The following is a 15,596-nucleotide window of genomic DNA, read 5'->3' as shown; positions in this document are numbered from 1 at the left end:
AAAAAAAAAAGACTGAGAGAGCATTTGTGAGAACTAAGAGGGTGAAAAAGAGAGTCTGCTTTACTCTTATTTGGGGGAGAGGGTCATTCCTGCTTTATGAGTCACAGTTTTAAGAGGGACCAGAACACCCCCTCCAACACTTTATTCCACCATCCCATGCACATTGCTCCACTCCTCTTCTCTTTTTAAGGGAAAACTTTTTCACGGCTAAGACAGAGATGAGATTCACTGGTGAGCAGCTGGACTCCTCCTCCTCCTCTTTTTTTTCTTCTTCATGCACTCTCCTCCTCCGTTTCCTCGGTAAAATGCTGCCAAAGACTTTGCCTCCAATCAGATAGGGACTCATAATCCACTGAGCTTTCCTGTCGTTGACATTTACAAACTTACAAGAGTCACATTCTAAATTTGAGAGACATTCGTAGAGTTCAGATGGCATTGGCTCATTGTCCGTTCAAAGCCCCATTTACAATTGTACCATAAATCACCACCAGTGACAAGTCCAGATCTTGGTCCATGTTTCACTCCACTGCTTGGAATCCATGCTGACCACGCTGTAGATAAAGCATTGCAGGATGTAGTACTGCAACATGGCCTTGAACTATATTTGTACTTCAGAGGAAGAATGGATGGACGGACGGACGGATGGACCAATGGATGGGATGTTTTAATCCAATTCAAAAGGTCAATTTTATAGGAAACTTTTTTTTTTTCCAAATTATAAAACTGAATCCAATTATATTTAGTATGTACCTAAATGATGACCAAAAGCGAAGTTCAGGCATCCATCAAAGTAAGCGACTGCAATTTAGTGACACCGTTGCTATATTTTGTGACTTTTCCAACCTCTTGAGCCTCTTCTTTTTTTTGGGTGATGAGCAACAAATCTGGGGACTTTTCATCATGTTTTTGGAGACTTCTGAATAAATGTGAACTCCCGGAAAATTCTCACCCCACCTTGTGAAAATAGCCCAACAATCCAGCATTACGCCACATGTTAAAATAGTTTTAAGCCTCTTTAGACTTAGTTTGTTTTGATGTGACAATCCAGTCTCAAGGAAATGTGTCACTAGACACACCCTACCCCATTTTTTATCGCTGAGCCAATGGTGTGTAAAGATTACGGTACCATAACGACAAAGGGCGGAGCTAGGAGACTGAACAAGGCAAGGAAACTGCTTCTGCTTGCAAAATTGGAGCCCATGTTATGTGCAAAGTTTTTCACCACGCAGAGATATTATTTGGAATAATTGTAATATTCTAACTGGTTAAAACAAAAAGGTTTATATAAGGTAAACTGGATTGAAAATGACTTCGAACATGTACAGTCAAACACCCCAACGGGCAATTTAGAACGACTTCCTTGAAACCTCAGTTCATGGCCATTGGCTTCGTGTATTTAGCGCTTCCTTTGGCTATTTTTTATTCCCGAAAAACAAATTGCGTCTGCAAAACATCATATGAAGAGCGCTCAAATTAGCAAGCCAATGTTGTGTTCGACCTTCGTACTTCCACAGCCTTCATTCGTGTAACAGATGTGGACCAGCATTGAAGAGCCTTTGACCCCTGCGTTGTTGCTGCAGAACACATTAGTGGCTACAAGCCACCGCAAGCCCTTTTCCAAATTCAACTGGACAAATTGACATGATAGAACATGTGGCTGCTGCAGCTGCCACGGCAACCATCAAGTGAAGATGAAATCAGACCAAGTGAGGTGCTGAAAGTGTGTTAATCCACGCAAGAGGAGAACTCCCAGCATGTCTTCAAACACATACAAACCGGCACACGAACGCGCACCTATACACACGTCAAGATGGTAAAAAGACTCAAGGACAGTCTGTCAGTGTTTAAGGCGCGTATAAACCTCTCTAACTACACCAAATAATTGGAAACAGACACAAGCAAGGGCGCTCTTTAGTCTGCGTTTCATCCTGTTTGGTTTTATTCACTTTCTCACCACATGTACTGTGATGAACCGCCTGGAAATATTTTCAATAAGGTGACTTGGGGTGGGGGGGCTCTAGACTTTTTACTACATGTCTTGTGAACATCACAAAATACCTGTGGAGTCATCATCATTTTTGAGGCCCAAATGCATTCATGTGTGTTTTCGTCAGTGGTGCCAAAAGCACTCCCACTTTAAGGAGAAGTAAAGATACTGTTTTGCTTTGTGTCAACATCTAAAGAAGTTGTAAACAGGAACATGACTATTTTGACAGAGACAGGAGTCGGAGAATGCAAACACTTGAAAATACAGAAACGTACTTTGGTACGTCCTGCCACTGTTGTATGTTGAAGGGTTAACACTCATCTGAAGCTTTGGCACAATTCCTTTCCACAGTGGCCACTGTTACAATGGGCCTGTCGCGCACGCACGCGCGCACACAGTGGTTCTTGCAGAGCCACGGCGCTCCCTAGCGGATGGTTGCGAACCTTTCTGCGCATACGGGAGGAGGGATCAGTGCTTTCGACTGGGGCTGGACCGGGACAGGAGAGCGAACGGAGGCTCTTCTGCGGAGAGTAAACGGGTGTCCAGGACTTTATTTCCCGTTTCTTCCCCCATTTTTTTGTCTGTGTACCCCCATTTATGAAATGAGGAAATAATCCACACTGGACCGGGGGTGCACAACGTTTTGAAGTTGGAAATATTTTAGGTAAGTGGTGTTTTTTTTTTTTTCCTTCCACAGTAATGTGCATTTCTATTTCTACTCATCTGTTCCTTTCTTCATCTGGCTCATTTTTGCTTTTATGTTTTTAAAGATGAGTTTACTTGTGTCAGAACAAAAGTTGATGTGGAAGGTAATTGAATCTCACAAAGTCTTTAATTCTTTAATTTTGTTGCTAAAATCGCTTCATATACGTTTGCTCTTTTTTTTTTTTTTTTTTTTTGTAAAGATTGAGTTAAAAACGCGTCACTTTCCCGGCCAGGCAGTGAACAGAGTAGGAACATCTGCACGAGCGACTTCTCGGGATCCTTTTACTTTTCATCCGCTAGAGGGAGACATAATTGATCCTTCGATGCGGAATTTTGACGAGGCCCAAAACGAGGCGTGAAACGTGAATCTAGTTGACTGGACGTGTGGGGGTTATTTCTTAATTTATTCATTTATTTGCCGTCTTTAGGTAGGCATTGCTTCGAATGTTCCGTGTGATTGCTGGTTAGCTTCACAGTTCAGAGGTTTGGGTTTTCAATCTCGACTTGCAATGTGCGGTTTACCTGCATAACATTAACTTGCATGTTAAATGAATTCAATGTGAATAGTCCATGGAAGAGTGAATATGCCCTCTGATTGACTGACGACCAGGCCAGGGTGTGACCTTGTTGCCTCCCGCCAAGATATAGGTTGGGATTGGCTGCAGATCACCTGCTGATAGGAGAATGGGTTATATTGGTGGATAGACATCTTGCCAAAATTGACATGTTCGGGACTGTCAGAGTTACAGCAGTATAGAACAGAACAACCCCCAACTAGTGGATTGGTAGGTGTATCCGGTCCAATCGCAAGCATTTCCCAGCTCTGACAAAATGAAACATTTGCATATGTTGTAAGTAGCCCTCGTATCATCTTTTCATGTGATACATAGCCAGACGTTTGTGAGTCTGCTTTGACGCCATGTCGGGAATGTTCAAACCCAAAGTTCACTCCTTCCATCATGTAACGTCACGACTCGTCAAACCCCATCATGTTTGTTTCTTGGCATCAGAAGCAGCAAGCTGTACTAGTGGTTTGCACATCTGAGAGTTTCTGACTTCAAGCCATCCTGTGGAGACTTTTGGTGTTCTCCCAATGCTTTGAATGTTCTTTTTCCCAAACACTCGGGCTTTCTCCCAAAATCCACGGGCACGGATGTGAGGTTCGTTGAACACCTCAAATTTTCCATGTAAGCGTGAATGTTTGTTGCCCTGTAAGGGCCCTGACTGGAGATCAGTCTCCACTTTCATCTAAAGAGGATATGTGTAACAGAAAAATGATTGTCTTCATTTGCTTGGTGTATGGCTGTGTGTGTTAACAGAACGGACAAGAACATGGAAGGGTTAAAGGTCATTGCGCTGTGCCTTATTTTTGGAACCCTGAGTAACGGCCAGCTACTCGAATGCAACAGTAAGTGGATGTTTATCTGAACAGCTACAGATCCTCATCATCATCTTATCTTATCAACTTGATAACATCCATGTCCGCCCTTCTACTTTTTCCAGAGAAGAGAGAATGCCCTATTGATGTGTACTTCACCATTGACACGTCTGAGACCATCGCCCTGCAGGAGTCCCCCCCTGGATCACTTGTGGAGAGCATTAAGGTTCATTTTCAATAGCAACTCTAGCATCTAAAGTCAATCATTGTCCCCCCTTGACATTTTCCCATCCAAAGTACAGGAGAGACACAATTTAACCTTGCAAAGAATATCTTTGTTTATTGTTCTGCTTCTTTCTATTGTAGCGGTTCAGTGAGCAATTTGCAGATCGTTTAGAAGCGGCCGAACTTCGAGGTGCTGTTCGAATCAATTGGAATATCGGTGGGCTGCACTTTTCCCAGAGACAGCAAGTGTTCAGCCGCCTCGGATCCAAGACTGATTTCATCTCGGTAAGTTTCACCGGCAGCCTTTGATGAAGATGGGATATCTTGGGGTTCTTTTCTCTGACATTTGACTGTTGCCAGGGTGTCAGGGGAATTCGTTACCTGGGCAAGGGCACCTACACAGACTGCGCCCTCACCAACATGACCATGGAAATGCTGCGCTCACCCTCATACCCCACCGCCCTGAGATTTGCCGTGGTCATCACCGATGGCCATGTGACCGGAAACCCCTGCGGGGGAATCAAAGTGGCGGCAGAAAGGGCGCGTGACGAGGGCATCGGTATTTTTGTGGTGGCGGCTTCCAAGAATATTGATGAGACCGGGCTGAGGGATATTGCCAACGCTCCAGCTGCAGTCTACAGGAGGGACTTCTTGGCTGTTGATCTGAGCTCTGGAAGACCTGTCATCCATACAGACACCATTGACCGCATCATTAAGACCATGGTGACTCAAACGCAAAGCTACAAATGTAGGCACACATTGAGTAGTCTGTTTCTTATAACAACTTGTTTCGTCTGTATTTTTTCCACAGAAACATCAAGCATTTGTGGAGGTGAGACAAAACACCATCAAGACTTTCCAGAATGCAACTTGAATGATTTTTCTCTCCATCTCCTACAGTGCTATCAAGTGTCTTGCCTGGAGACAGAAGGGCCACCAGGTCCAAAAGGCCATCGAGGCCAGAAAGTGAGATTCTCATACACACACACACTTTTTGCAATGTTTGTTGTACAACTTTTCCACTCACAACTTATTTTCACCGCAGGGTGCTAAAGGAGACAATGGTGATCCAGGTCCAAAAGGTCAGATAGGTCGCCCAGGTGACCCAGGTATCGAGGGGCCCATCGGTCAGCCTGGTATTAAAGTAAGACAAATTTCCAACCGCATTTAGAGGAGGAGCATGTGAATTTTGCTCTGATTCTCTGTTTTTCATTTACTTCTGTGTAGGGAGAATCAGGACTTACAGGCGAGAAGGTGAGAGGCTTTGGTCTTAGTCCGGTAGAAATTGGGAGGCAAAGAAAGATCATGCCAAGTGACCGTGAATGACTTTTTTTGTCCACAGGGAGAGTTGGGGACCCAAGGGAAAAAGGTACATCTTTCTTATTCTTAAATATTATTATGATTTAGTGTGATCATTTGTTTTCTTAATTGCATCTTTTTCTTGTCATCAGGGTGTAGCCGGAATCCCAGGGCGCAATGGAACAGATGGGCAGAAGGTAAAGAATATCATTTAACTTCAACACCTTTTAATTTTCAAAACAGTTTGCAACAGTGATATTTTTGTTCCACTGTTTGATGTTCTATTTGTGATTTGCTTACAGGGTAAAATTGGACGGATAGGCGCTCCTGGCTGCAAAGGAGACCCCGGAGACAGAGTATGACAAAGATATTATCAACCCAACCGTGAACAAGCGTGTTTTGGCACACTTTGAAAATATTGTTTACACTCGCAGGGTTCTGATGGTCATCTGGGAGATGTCGGTGAACGTGGTCTTCCTGGAACTGCTGGAGATAAGGTAAATAAACAAAACTTCAAGGAAATCAAGTGTATCATCTATCACTCTTGTCGGAATTATCTGCCTGCAGGGAGATCCTGGACGTCCTGGAAGATCTGGTCCTCCTGGATTGGCTGGCGAAGGTGGACCTAAGGTGACAAGGACGATGAAAACTCACATCATCGGTTAACTTTTAAATCACTCGGAATGATGGAGGACAATTGTGGTTTACAGGGAGAAAGGGGAAGTCCCGGATCGCCCGGTTTACCTGGACTCAAAGGATCTGCTGTAAGATGATAAAAAAATTACTCAAGAAATCTCAGATTCTTTCACATTTACTCATCTGTGCGTTGTTTTCTAGGGTACCCCAGGACTTCCTGGATCAAGAGGAGAGCTTGTAAGAACAATTCAATAATTGGCTTTCTTTCTGTTTTTGAGTTGGTTTGGATTTGGTCTGTGTTTGTGTACCAGGGGAGGCGAGGAGATTATGGACCAAAGGGTACTCAAGGACCAGATGGAGTCCAAGGGGACAAGGTATGATTTAGTATACTTTCTCAAAACCACCTCTTAGGTCTGTTTTTATTGCGGGAAATCTGAAGGAACCAGAAGCTAATTGAGCTAAGTTTTTGTTGTTGTTTACTGTTGTGAAAGTGTCTCTTATGTTTTTGGACTGTTCTTTATATTTAGGGTGAAATGGGATCAGAGGGCTTGAGGGGTCTTCCAGGTGAATCGGGAAACAAAGGCGCAAAGGTAAGAGGACATTCTCAAATATTTTTAAATGAGAGTAATTCTAAATCACCTCTCATCTAAACAGGGAGACAATGGTCTTCCAGGCCCCAGAGGACCACCAGGTACACCAGGAGAGCCAGGACGAAATGTAACTCAAATGTTTGATTTGGGAATATCAACCAAAGCTGTAGTTTTGAACATAAACTCTAGTTTATTTTCATCGTAGGGTACACGAGGTGACCCTGGTGATGCTGGACCAAGAGGTGATCCAGGACAAGTTGGACCAAAGGTGGATGTCTATCTGTCTGTCTTCATCGTATATGATGTAACATGATGAGTGTTTTAATTGCTTCTTTCACATCCATTCAGGGAGACCACGGAAGACCTGGTTTCAGTTATCCTGGACCAAGAGGATCATCGGTACCAACAACTAGTTTACATCTACGCCTGAGCTGTGCCACAACAGTTGACGGCTTTTTTTGTAGGGTGAGAGAGGAGAGAAGGGAAATCGTGGACCTCGTGGCGGCAGAGGAGATTGTGGTCCCAAGGGTGATCCCGGACAAAAAGGAACCCCAGGAGAGCCAGTAAGCATCACTTGTTTGTCATATCAAGTCTTTGAATTGTGCAGGTGTAACTTCTTTTTCAACAGGGTGAACCAGGACATCAGGGTGAGCCTGGACCTCGAGGACTTCGAGGAGAAATTGGGCGTGATGTAAGTAAAGAAAAACTACGTCAAGCTAATTTCAAGGCCTCATCTGATTAAGTCATTGTTTCTTCTGCAGGGAGATTCTGGTCCTGAGGGTGACCCTGGCCTCACTGTAAGATTATTGTTTTTATCGCATCCATTCAAATATGGCACACATGATTTGATGATCATATCTTCCTGCAGGAATGTGATGTGATGAATTACATCAGGGAAACGTGCGGCTGCTGTGGTGAACCTCCATTCATATCTATGATGTCATCAGAGTCAACGTCACATGACTCGCATCCTTATCGTCTGTGTTTCTGCTTGCAGATTGTGAAAAACGATGTGGTGCTCTGGACATTGTGTTTGTGATTGACAGCTCTGAGTCAGTTGGCCTGACTAACTTTACTTTGGAGAAAAACTTTGTCATCAACACCATCAACCGACTAGGATCCCTGGCCAAAGACCCTCAGTCAGAAACAGGTATGGGAATACTTTGTCAGCTCAAGCTTCAGCTCTCTCAACTTGATTTTGTTTCCAGGTACAAGAGTGGGAGTCGTTCAGTACAGTCACAGCGGAACTTTCCAGGCCATCCGGCTCGACGATCCCAAAATTGATTCCCTCTCTTCGTTCAAGGTCTCACCCGAATATGGACGATTGTTGTTTCTTTAACATTTTGCTGTTGAGTCATCGTGTCACCTGACAGAATTGTAACTTAAGCACAACAATAAGTTTGATGTTGATTTTTAACCTAGTTCTGCTCTGTAGACCCTAATCACTTGTTGGATGTTTTATATTCAGGACGCAGTGAAGCGCATGGAGTGGATTGCTGGAGGAACATGGACTCCATCTGCTCTGAAGTACGCCTACGACAATCTGATCAGGGACAACCGTCGAGCCAAAGCCAACGTTACCGTGGTGGTCATCACCGACGGACGCTTCGACCCCAGAGATGATGATTCATTGCTCACCTACCTCTGCAGGTACCTACCACCTGGAAAGTACCATCAACCTTGACGTCAAGCGAGATTGAGCTAATGCTTTATTGGGGCGTCCACTTGTTTGTTTGCAGTGATCCCAGCGTCGATGTCAGCGCCATCGGTATTGGAGACATGTTTGATCAGATTGAAGAGAATGAAATTCTCAAGAGTATAGCCTGTCAGAGGGATGGAAGGGTGCTGGGCATGAGGCGTTTTGCCGACCTTGTGGCAGAGGAATTCATTGACAAGATTGAGACAGTCCTCTGCCCAGGTACGTGGACATAAACAAGGACACAAAAGGTTTATAAAAGTAGATCCTGGCTAAATCTGTGTTTGTCTTTCGTTCAGATCCTGTTATTGTATGCCCGGACCTGCCATGTAAGACAGGTAAGCTTTTGGAAGGCTTTACAACTTGGAGAAATGACATTTGTCAATCTGGTACTTGCATTACAGTATGTGTCTGTCTCTGTGCCCGTCTCTTTGTCTTTCCAAATTGTGTTAGTCCATCTCGTCGACATTTTTGCTGTTCTCGCAATCAATTACCATTTAAAACAAACATGAGTCTGTACAATGGTGATACTATATTACTTTTAGTATTTGAACTTAAAGGTGAACAAAATAAGGTTTCACAAAGTTTTTTTTCTTCATGCGCCAAACAAACCAAACATTTTATGTATTGTCCAAACATCAACCTATAAAATAAGTCAAATTGACCCCAAATCTCTCCTTGTAAAATGTACTTAGCATTTCTGAGTAGAAAAACTTTGCTAGGTTTTTCTGAGTGAATTTCACTCGCCAGTTTTTACAGTGTAAAAAAAAAAACTTTGCCCGCGTCGCGTGGTGTTGGTGGGACGCCGCCCACAATGTTATTCCGCCCCCTTGTTGCAGGAGGGCGCTTCACTTCACGGCAAGGCCCTCCCGCATGGAGGCCTCTAGCCGAGGAAGGCACCCCCTCATTGGTCCCGACCTCTTTGGAGGGTGTCGCCGGCCTTCTGAAGCAACTGGGCAAGGAACAATATGGTGTTGGCGTGGCAACCATGGCATACACAGCCCAACGAGCAAAACTGGCCAAGGGGACAGACAGGCAGCAGTGGACCCAGCTGTTCATCGACTCCTTCAAATATGTCTATGGAGACATCATGGGAGACCCTGAGAAAGCTATAGGGCTCTGCTAATGCTAATATGCTAACCCCGCTACCTCACAAATATGCTTAATGCTGGACTTGGAGATCTTAACACCACTGCACCTTTTATGTCGTGCAATATAAATAACATTATGCGGGTCATTTTGTTTATTGGCTAGATATGGCAGGCAGGCTTCCCAAAAGCAAAACAAAGAATTCTCAGTACTTTACCAGGGACTGTGTCCAGGGAACTTAAATCATGACGCATGATGGATGTCATCCATTTGTTGGGAGAAAAGTTGTATGGAGCCATTGATGCTTCTCCTGTGGAAGGTAGTTTTGTGATGAAGCCTTATTTCCATCGTGAATTACTGGCTTGTGGAAATGACTTCATATAATTAGACATTTTGCACATATCCATGGTTCCGTGATCAGCCACAAAGGTCAACTTACACACAATATTGTGTATGAATCAGATGTCTGGCGTTGTGTTGATTAATTTCACTTGGGATGTAATTATGGTGCCTTTATCTTTTTAAGAGACTTAAAACCAGCTATGGTTTTTATATGTGCATGTTTTGCTGCATGTGGCTTGGCTTGTAGCAGAATAACTTGGACAATTGATGACTTGATGGCTTTCATCTCAGCTGTTGTTGTCATACCAGCTCAGTGACTGCAACTTGCAAATGTGAATTTTGTAAAGAATATAGTATGTTATATATTGGAACTGAATAAATTGGCATAGAAAGCAAATGGAATGGTTTCCTGTCGAATTGGACTTTCCAGTAATTGCAATCAAAGGCTCACTTGATATATATTTTTTTTTGTGTGTTTCAGAACCTGCTGTGGCCAGCTGTGTGCAGCGGCCATTGGATGTGGTGTTCCTCTTGGACGGCTCTGAGCGGATGGGACTGGAGAACCACCGGCGGGCCAAGGAATTCATCGACAATGTGGCTCGTCGCCTCCCCCGGGCAGATGGCCCATCGGATGAGAGGAGCGCTCGTTTTGCCTTGGTGCAGTACGGCAGCCCGACAGAACAGCGAGTCGAGTTCCCACTCACGCACAATCTGACAGTGATCTCTGATTCGCTGGCGAGAGTAACCTACATGGACTCTTCCTCGGCTCTGGGCAACGCAATCATCCACGCTGTCAACAATGTGGTTTATCGATCAGGTGCTCAGGTAAACACAACACACAGTCACGTTGGAGGAATGAGTAGCCTATGCTCTCATGTCTCCCTTGAGAAAAGTTCCTGGTTATTTCACGACAGTGACTCGAGTCCAGAATGCTAACAAATTGTGAACCCAACCCAAACATTAAATGACCGCAATTCCTCTTGGCCTAGAAAAATATGGTAGGTCATCTGAGATGAGTCTCAGGTTTGGTCATTCTTTCCTCCCATAACAACAATTTTTGGAATCTGCTCCCTTTGGTGGGAAATGAATGAAAATCTCATCTGCTTACTATCACAGCCTGAAAGAAGTCCATTCTAACTTCACTGAATTTTTTTTAATCACCCATAGAAATGAATTTGAGGTTGTCCATTTGTAGCTTCTTTTATACAGAAATATTAATCTTAAAAGATTGCTCGATACAATTTTTTTTCAAGATGGATACCAGTATGAATACTTGATATCAGTAGCCAACCATCCCTAATGTTGACAATTCATCATGTGTGTTGCAGGGCAACCGCTTAGCTCGTCGTAACGCTGAGCTGGCCTTTGTGTTCATCACCGATGGCATTACGTCCAGCGAGCAGCTGGAGGAGGGCGTGTCCTCAATGAAGCGAGCCGAGGGTGTTCCTACGGTGATCGCCCTGGGAAGTGACACAGATGAGGAGGTGCTGCGGAAAGTGGCGCTCGGTGACATGTCGTCCATCTTTAGAGGCGACGACTACGCCATTTTGAACAAGCCGTCTTTCTTTGAGCGTTTTGTCCGCTGGATATGCTAGTGAGGAACTGCAATGCTCTCTCTACGCCACAGAATTAGAATTGGTAGAATGAAAGAAGGAGCTTACCTTCAGCGTACACATGAACACAAAAGCACCAACCAAGTCTCTACGTATGAGCATGATCATTAGCAAATGTAAAGCACTGATGCAGCTTGATATGGGTGGAGATTGTTTTACCCTGCCCAAAAAAAGAACGACCCTTTAAGTTAGGCCAATCTTCAATCACTAGTTTCTATTCTATTAATTCTAAATCTATGGTCAGCTGTCCAACCTAAAGAAACTACTCATCAAAGATTTGTATAATATGCATTTATATGAACCAAAATGCCGACTTTATTTGGAGGTTTTTCTTTTTCTCTCTCACTGTTGTCACAAAGTCAGTGTTTATTAATGAAAGGTGCTAAAGCAGAGAAAAAGACAAAGCCATTTGTACTTCTGATGACTTTTTTCTATTATTTACATTATAAGAAACTGTACAATAGTTTGTCAAGGGAATTAAAACCATCTCTCATATCCCACTTAAATGCCACAGGAACAGACAATACACGCTCATGCAAATCTGAAAACAGACACAACATCTGTAAACGTGAAATCCAAATAAAGTCAAATGTGGTGACTCCAACTGTCTTATTTTGTGTTTAAAAATGCATGTTTTGTGTGACCCGCGTTATTTGGGTGAAGTTAGTTACTTATTGTCACAGGTTCAAAGTGCCACATTTGTCCCCCCAAACAAACACACACGTGCACGCACGCGTGCACGCGCACACTTACGCGTACACGCGCACACACGCACGGTGGCGCGCAAAGAATCGATAGGGCGCAGTCGCAACGAAGGACGCTTCTCATTACTCCAATTGAATTGAGACATAGCCCGCAACCCCCTGCGCAAAAAAATAAAGTTCAAGTCTGTCTTTCCTATAACTCCAATTGAATTGAGACATAGCCCGCAACCCCTGGTGGAAAAAAATAAGGTTGGCCCAAGCTTCTCTGCATGAATGATCCAGTTGTAGGACAGAACTTCCACTCGCCCTTTAACGGTGGGTAGAACCGAACAATATATTATTTGCGTACGTGTGTACGGGTGCGTGCCTTTTAGCCTCAAAACTAGTGCTCAGAGTTTTTCATCCACTTGTAGTTTTCAAGTTCAGCGAAATGCCACAAATGTAAAGAAATTATCTAAAACCAGGGTTTCGTTTTTGGGCCAATATGTGGTCTCATGCATTCAAATTTAAGTGCAGTGTGTTTTCTAGTGCTGCCAATATGGATGGGGAGCCTCTCTCAGCCCTGTGCACGCCTGCTCTGGTGGTCGACGTGGACAAAGTGAAGAAAAATGCAATGAGGATGATTGAACGATGTGAGAAGCTTGGAGTTCAGCTTCGCCCTCACATGAAGACCCACAAAACCCTGTACGATCACACACATACACAAATGGACAAAAAGCACTCAATGTTCACTGATTTTATTTTTTTGCAACAAATTATAATGATAATGAATTCATACATGAAAGTCAATCAATCTGGGGGTGAGCAAGCTGTCTGGAGAAGTAACTATAATAATATGGAAAGCAACCAACAATTTCTGTATTGGTATGAATGAGTAGCTCAGTCACGAACAATATAGGACGCTGACTAGTGTGTGTGTATGTGTTTGCTATCATCCAGTGAGTGTGCTGACATAATGACACGGGGTTCACGGCGGTGCATAGTGGTTTCCACCCTGGCAGAGGCCTGGTTTTATGCTGACCATGGATTTGATGACATCCTCTATGCTTATTCTCTACCTTTTGATAAGGTTCTTTCTCTTCTCTCTATTAGCCATATTATACATTCTATTGCAGATCACATGATGATGTACAGGAACGCGCAACTGGTGGGCATTAATTCTAGATGGAATTTTGCTAGTCGCGGGCCAGCATGTATTTTGTACATCTTTAAAATTGGTGGTCCTCTCCATCATTGAAGTTGCTCATCCCTGATCTATTACAAACAACCAAACTAAATCTGTCAATATTAGATGATCACATCACCAATTATCCTCATCTTTTGCTAGGTGGAGCGTTGTGCCATCTTGTCAGAGAGACTGGAGCTCTTTCAAGTTTTACTGGACCATCCGGATGCTTTGGAGCAGCTCAAAAAGCGACCGTTGAAAGATGGTCGACTGTGGCATGTCTGGTTGAAACTGGACTGTGGCAACGGTAGAGGTAAGGAGGCAAGAATGGCAAAATAGGGCTAATAGTACTGTATGTACTATTTATAACAGCTGCTGATTTCATTTTTTTCTTGTAGCTGGCATCCTGCATTCAGAGCCAGAGGCGCTCAGACTGGCACAGGCCATTGCTGAGACAGCAGGCGTGCAGCTAACAGGCGTGTACGCTCACTGTGGCAACACCTACAACTGCATAGGGGTCGAGGAAATCCAGGCAGTCGCAAAGGAGACCACCAGCTTTACTCTGGAATTCATGGAAAAGTGAGTGCACATTTTATTCTGGGTATTCTCAGCTAATTTAAAGTTGTCTTTGTCATCATCATTTTGGGAGTAATTTATCAAGTATACAAATATACTATTTGGTTGTAATACTTTTCAAACTAGTGTTTCTTTTCCTTCAGGTTAAAGGCTGTTGGCATTACCTGCAAGTCCAGCATTGGCTCCACCCCCTCCTGTAGTCACCCAGTCCAAGACATGGCAAAGCTTAGTGAGGTGCATCCTGGAAATTTTGTCTTCTACGGTGGGTGCTTGTACTAAAGATGTCGCACCTGCCATTTGTGTGAGTGTCAATTACTGAATCTTGCTCCGTCCCATCACATTGCTTGCTTCTAGATGTGCAGCAGTCTCTCATTGGCTCATGCAATGTTGAAGACGTGGCTGTCCGTGTTTTGACAAGAGTCATAGGTCACTGTCCCCACAGGAACCAGCTACTGATTGATTGTGGGTGGGCTGGGTTAAGGTACGTCCTGCATCCAGGCCCAGTTTAATACACAGGACCCAAACCAAATACAGTTGTGAAGTTATGTAAGTGTAAATTCAATTTCTGCTCCTTTTTTTTTTTTTTTATCCCTATAATGCATATTACTCAAGTTTGGATGGGGCTGGGAAACTTCCAACAGGATACGCTGTGATCGAAGGGCATTCAAACCTCAAGTATTTGCAAATTTATATAGTTATATAAATAATGTCTCATGAACCAATTACAAACTTGAATGTAGCTTACCATCTATGTTTTCTTCCAGGTTATTATCCATGACTCAGGAGCATGGAAGAGTGGAGCCTATCTCAGGAAAACTGGATTACAGCATGTACCCTCTGGGCTTTCTACTCGCATTGATTCCATACCATGTTAGTGTCCTAATGTCGGACTATGCTCATTTATTTGTTAACTTTGCTCCTATTTGACTCTGGGGGGTTTTCTGTTGTTGTTTTTTTGCAGTCATGTGCAACAGCCGTAATGCATCCTGTGTATCATGTGCACTCAGAAGGCGTTCTCGTGGGCAAGTGGATACCAACACGTGGATGGTGAATAAATGTAAATAGATCCCTGAAACGGTTTACCTTTATGCAGTTGTTCTTTTCTCATACTAATCAACCATTCAGGCATAGAAGATGTGTCAATGAACATGGCTTTTGAACAGTTGTTTTGTGTCAAAATTAGGACCAGAACCAGCTTCATTGGCCAAGTTTGTGCATGCATGTTATCATTATCTAAATATTGCAGTATGTATTATGAATCGTTTGTAGTAAGGAGAATTTTATTACAGGCCACTCTAGACCACAGTTGTCTTAAGCATTTGATCATACGCTACAGGTATGAATTATTTTGGATATACGAGTGCTTAACTTCAATAAATGTAAAATAAATGTTTTATGCTCCCTTTACACGGGCGGTGTTTGGGATGTTTTAATATAACGCCATTGTATGTGCACGCATGAAGGAAATCTCTTTACATTACCGAATTTATGTATCTTGCTCATGTTTGGTTGAAGTGTTACTCTTTAATGGCTTCTTCTTAAACATTGTGACATGTTTTGAGCAAGTAGGGAAAAGTTCATAAAGTGTAAA

The 15,596-nt window shown here is 43.4% G+C and overlaps 2 protein-coding genes across 3 annotated transcripts; both read left to right on the top strand.

Moving 5' to 3' along the window:
• Nucleotides 1–2,432: 2,432 nt before the first annotated feature.
• Nucleotides 2,433–12,164, top strand: col6a2 (collagen, type VI, alpha 2). Of its 2 annotated transcripts, XM_061295825.1 has the most exons (32): nucleotides 2,439–2,651; nucleotides 4,012–4,100; nucleotides 4,196–4,296; nucleotides 4,437–4,580; nucleotides 4,656–5,018; nucleotides 5,107–5,127; nucleotides 5,196–5,261; nucleotides 5,341–5,439; nucleotides 5,523–5,549; nucleotides 5,638–5,664; nucleotides 5,747–5,791; nucleotides 5,897–5,950; nucleotides 6,029–6,091; nucleotides 6,162–6,224; nucleotides 6,305–6,358; nucleotides 6,432–6,467; nucleotides 6,542–6,604; nucleotides 6,758–6,820; nucleotides 6,885–6,947; nucleotides 7,026–7,088; nucleotides 7,169–7,219; nucleotides 7,285–7,383; nucleotides 7,449–7,511; nucleotides 7,582–7,617; nucleotides 7,689–7,734; nucleotides 7,818–7,970; nucleotides 8,029–8,123; nucleotides 8,289–8,470; nucleotides 8,560–8,738; nucleotides 8,816–8,854; nucleotides 10,429–10,772; nucleotides 11,276–12,164. In XM_061295825.1, the coding sequence occupies exons 2-32, from the start codon at nucleotides 4,025–4,027 to the stop codon at nucleotides 11,540–11,542; spliced, it is 3,045 nt and encodes a 1,014-aa protein (XP_061151809.1). In that variant the 5' UTR covers nucleotides 2,439–2,651; nucleotides 4,012–4,024; the 3' UTR covers nucleotides 11,543–12,164. The 2 variants fall into 2 exon arrangements, with proteins under 2 accessions (XP_061151810.1, XP_061151809.1); XM_061295826.1 differs by lacking the exons at nucleotides 10,429–10,772; nucleotides 11,276–12,164 and adding an exon at nucleotides 9,356–10,344 and having other exon boundaries at nucleotides 2,433–2,651.
• A 279-nt stretch (nucleotides 12,165–12,443) lies between these two features.
• Nucleotides 12,444–15,412, top strand: zgc:162816 (uncharacterized protein LOC571260 homolog). Its single transcript, XM_061295861.1, has 10 exons — nucleotides 12,444–12,579; nucleotides 12,793–12,948; nucleotides 13,204–13,333; nucleotides 13,592–13,742; nucleotides 13,828–14,008; nucleotides 14,149–14,267; nucleotides 14,360–14,486; nucleotides 14,618–14,680; nucleotides 14,770–14,875; nucleotides 14,967–15,412. The coding sequence occupies exons 2-10, from the start codon at nucleotides 12,803–12,805 to the stop codon at nucleotides 15,054–15,056; spliced, it is 1,113 nt and encodes a 370-aa protein (XP_061151845.1). The 5' UTR covers nucleotides 12,444–12,579; nucleotides 12,793–12,802; the 3' UTR covers nucleotides 15,057–15,412.
• The last annotated feature ends 184 nt before the right edge of the window (nucleotides 15,413–15,596 follow it).

The sequence above is a fragment of the Syngnathus typhle genome, linkage group LG13, assembly GCF_033458585.1.
Source record: "Syngnathus typhle isolate RoL2023-S1 ecotype Sweden linkage group LG13, RoL_Styp_1.0, whole genome shotgun sequence".
NCBI classification, from domain to species: Eukaryota; Metazoa; Chordata; class Actinopteri; order Syngnathiformes; family Syngnathidae; genus Syngnathus; species Syngnathus typhle.
Note: the sequence above shows the minus strand (reverse complement) of the source record. Positions and strands in the feature narration are given on the sequence as shown.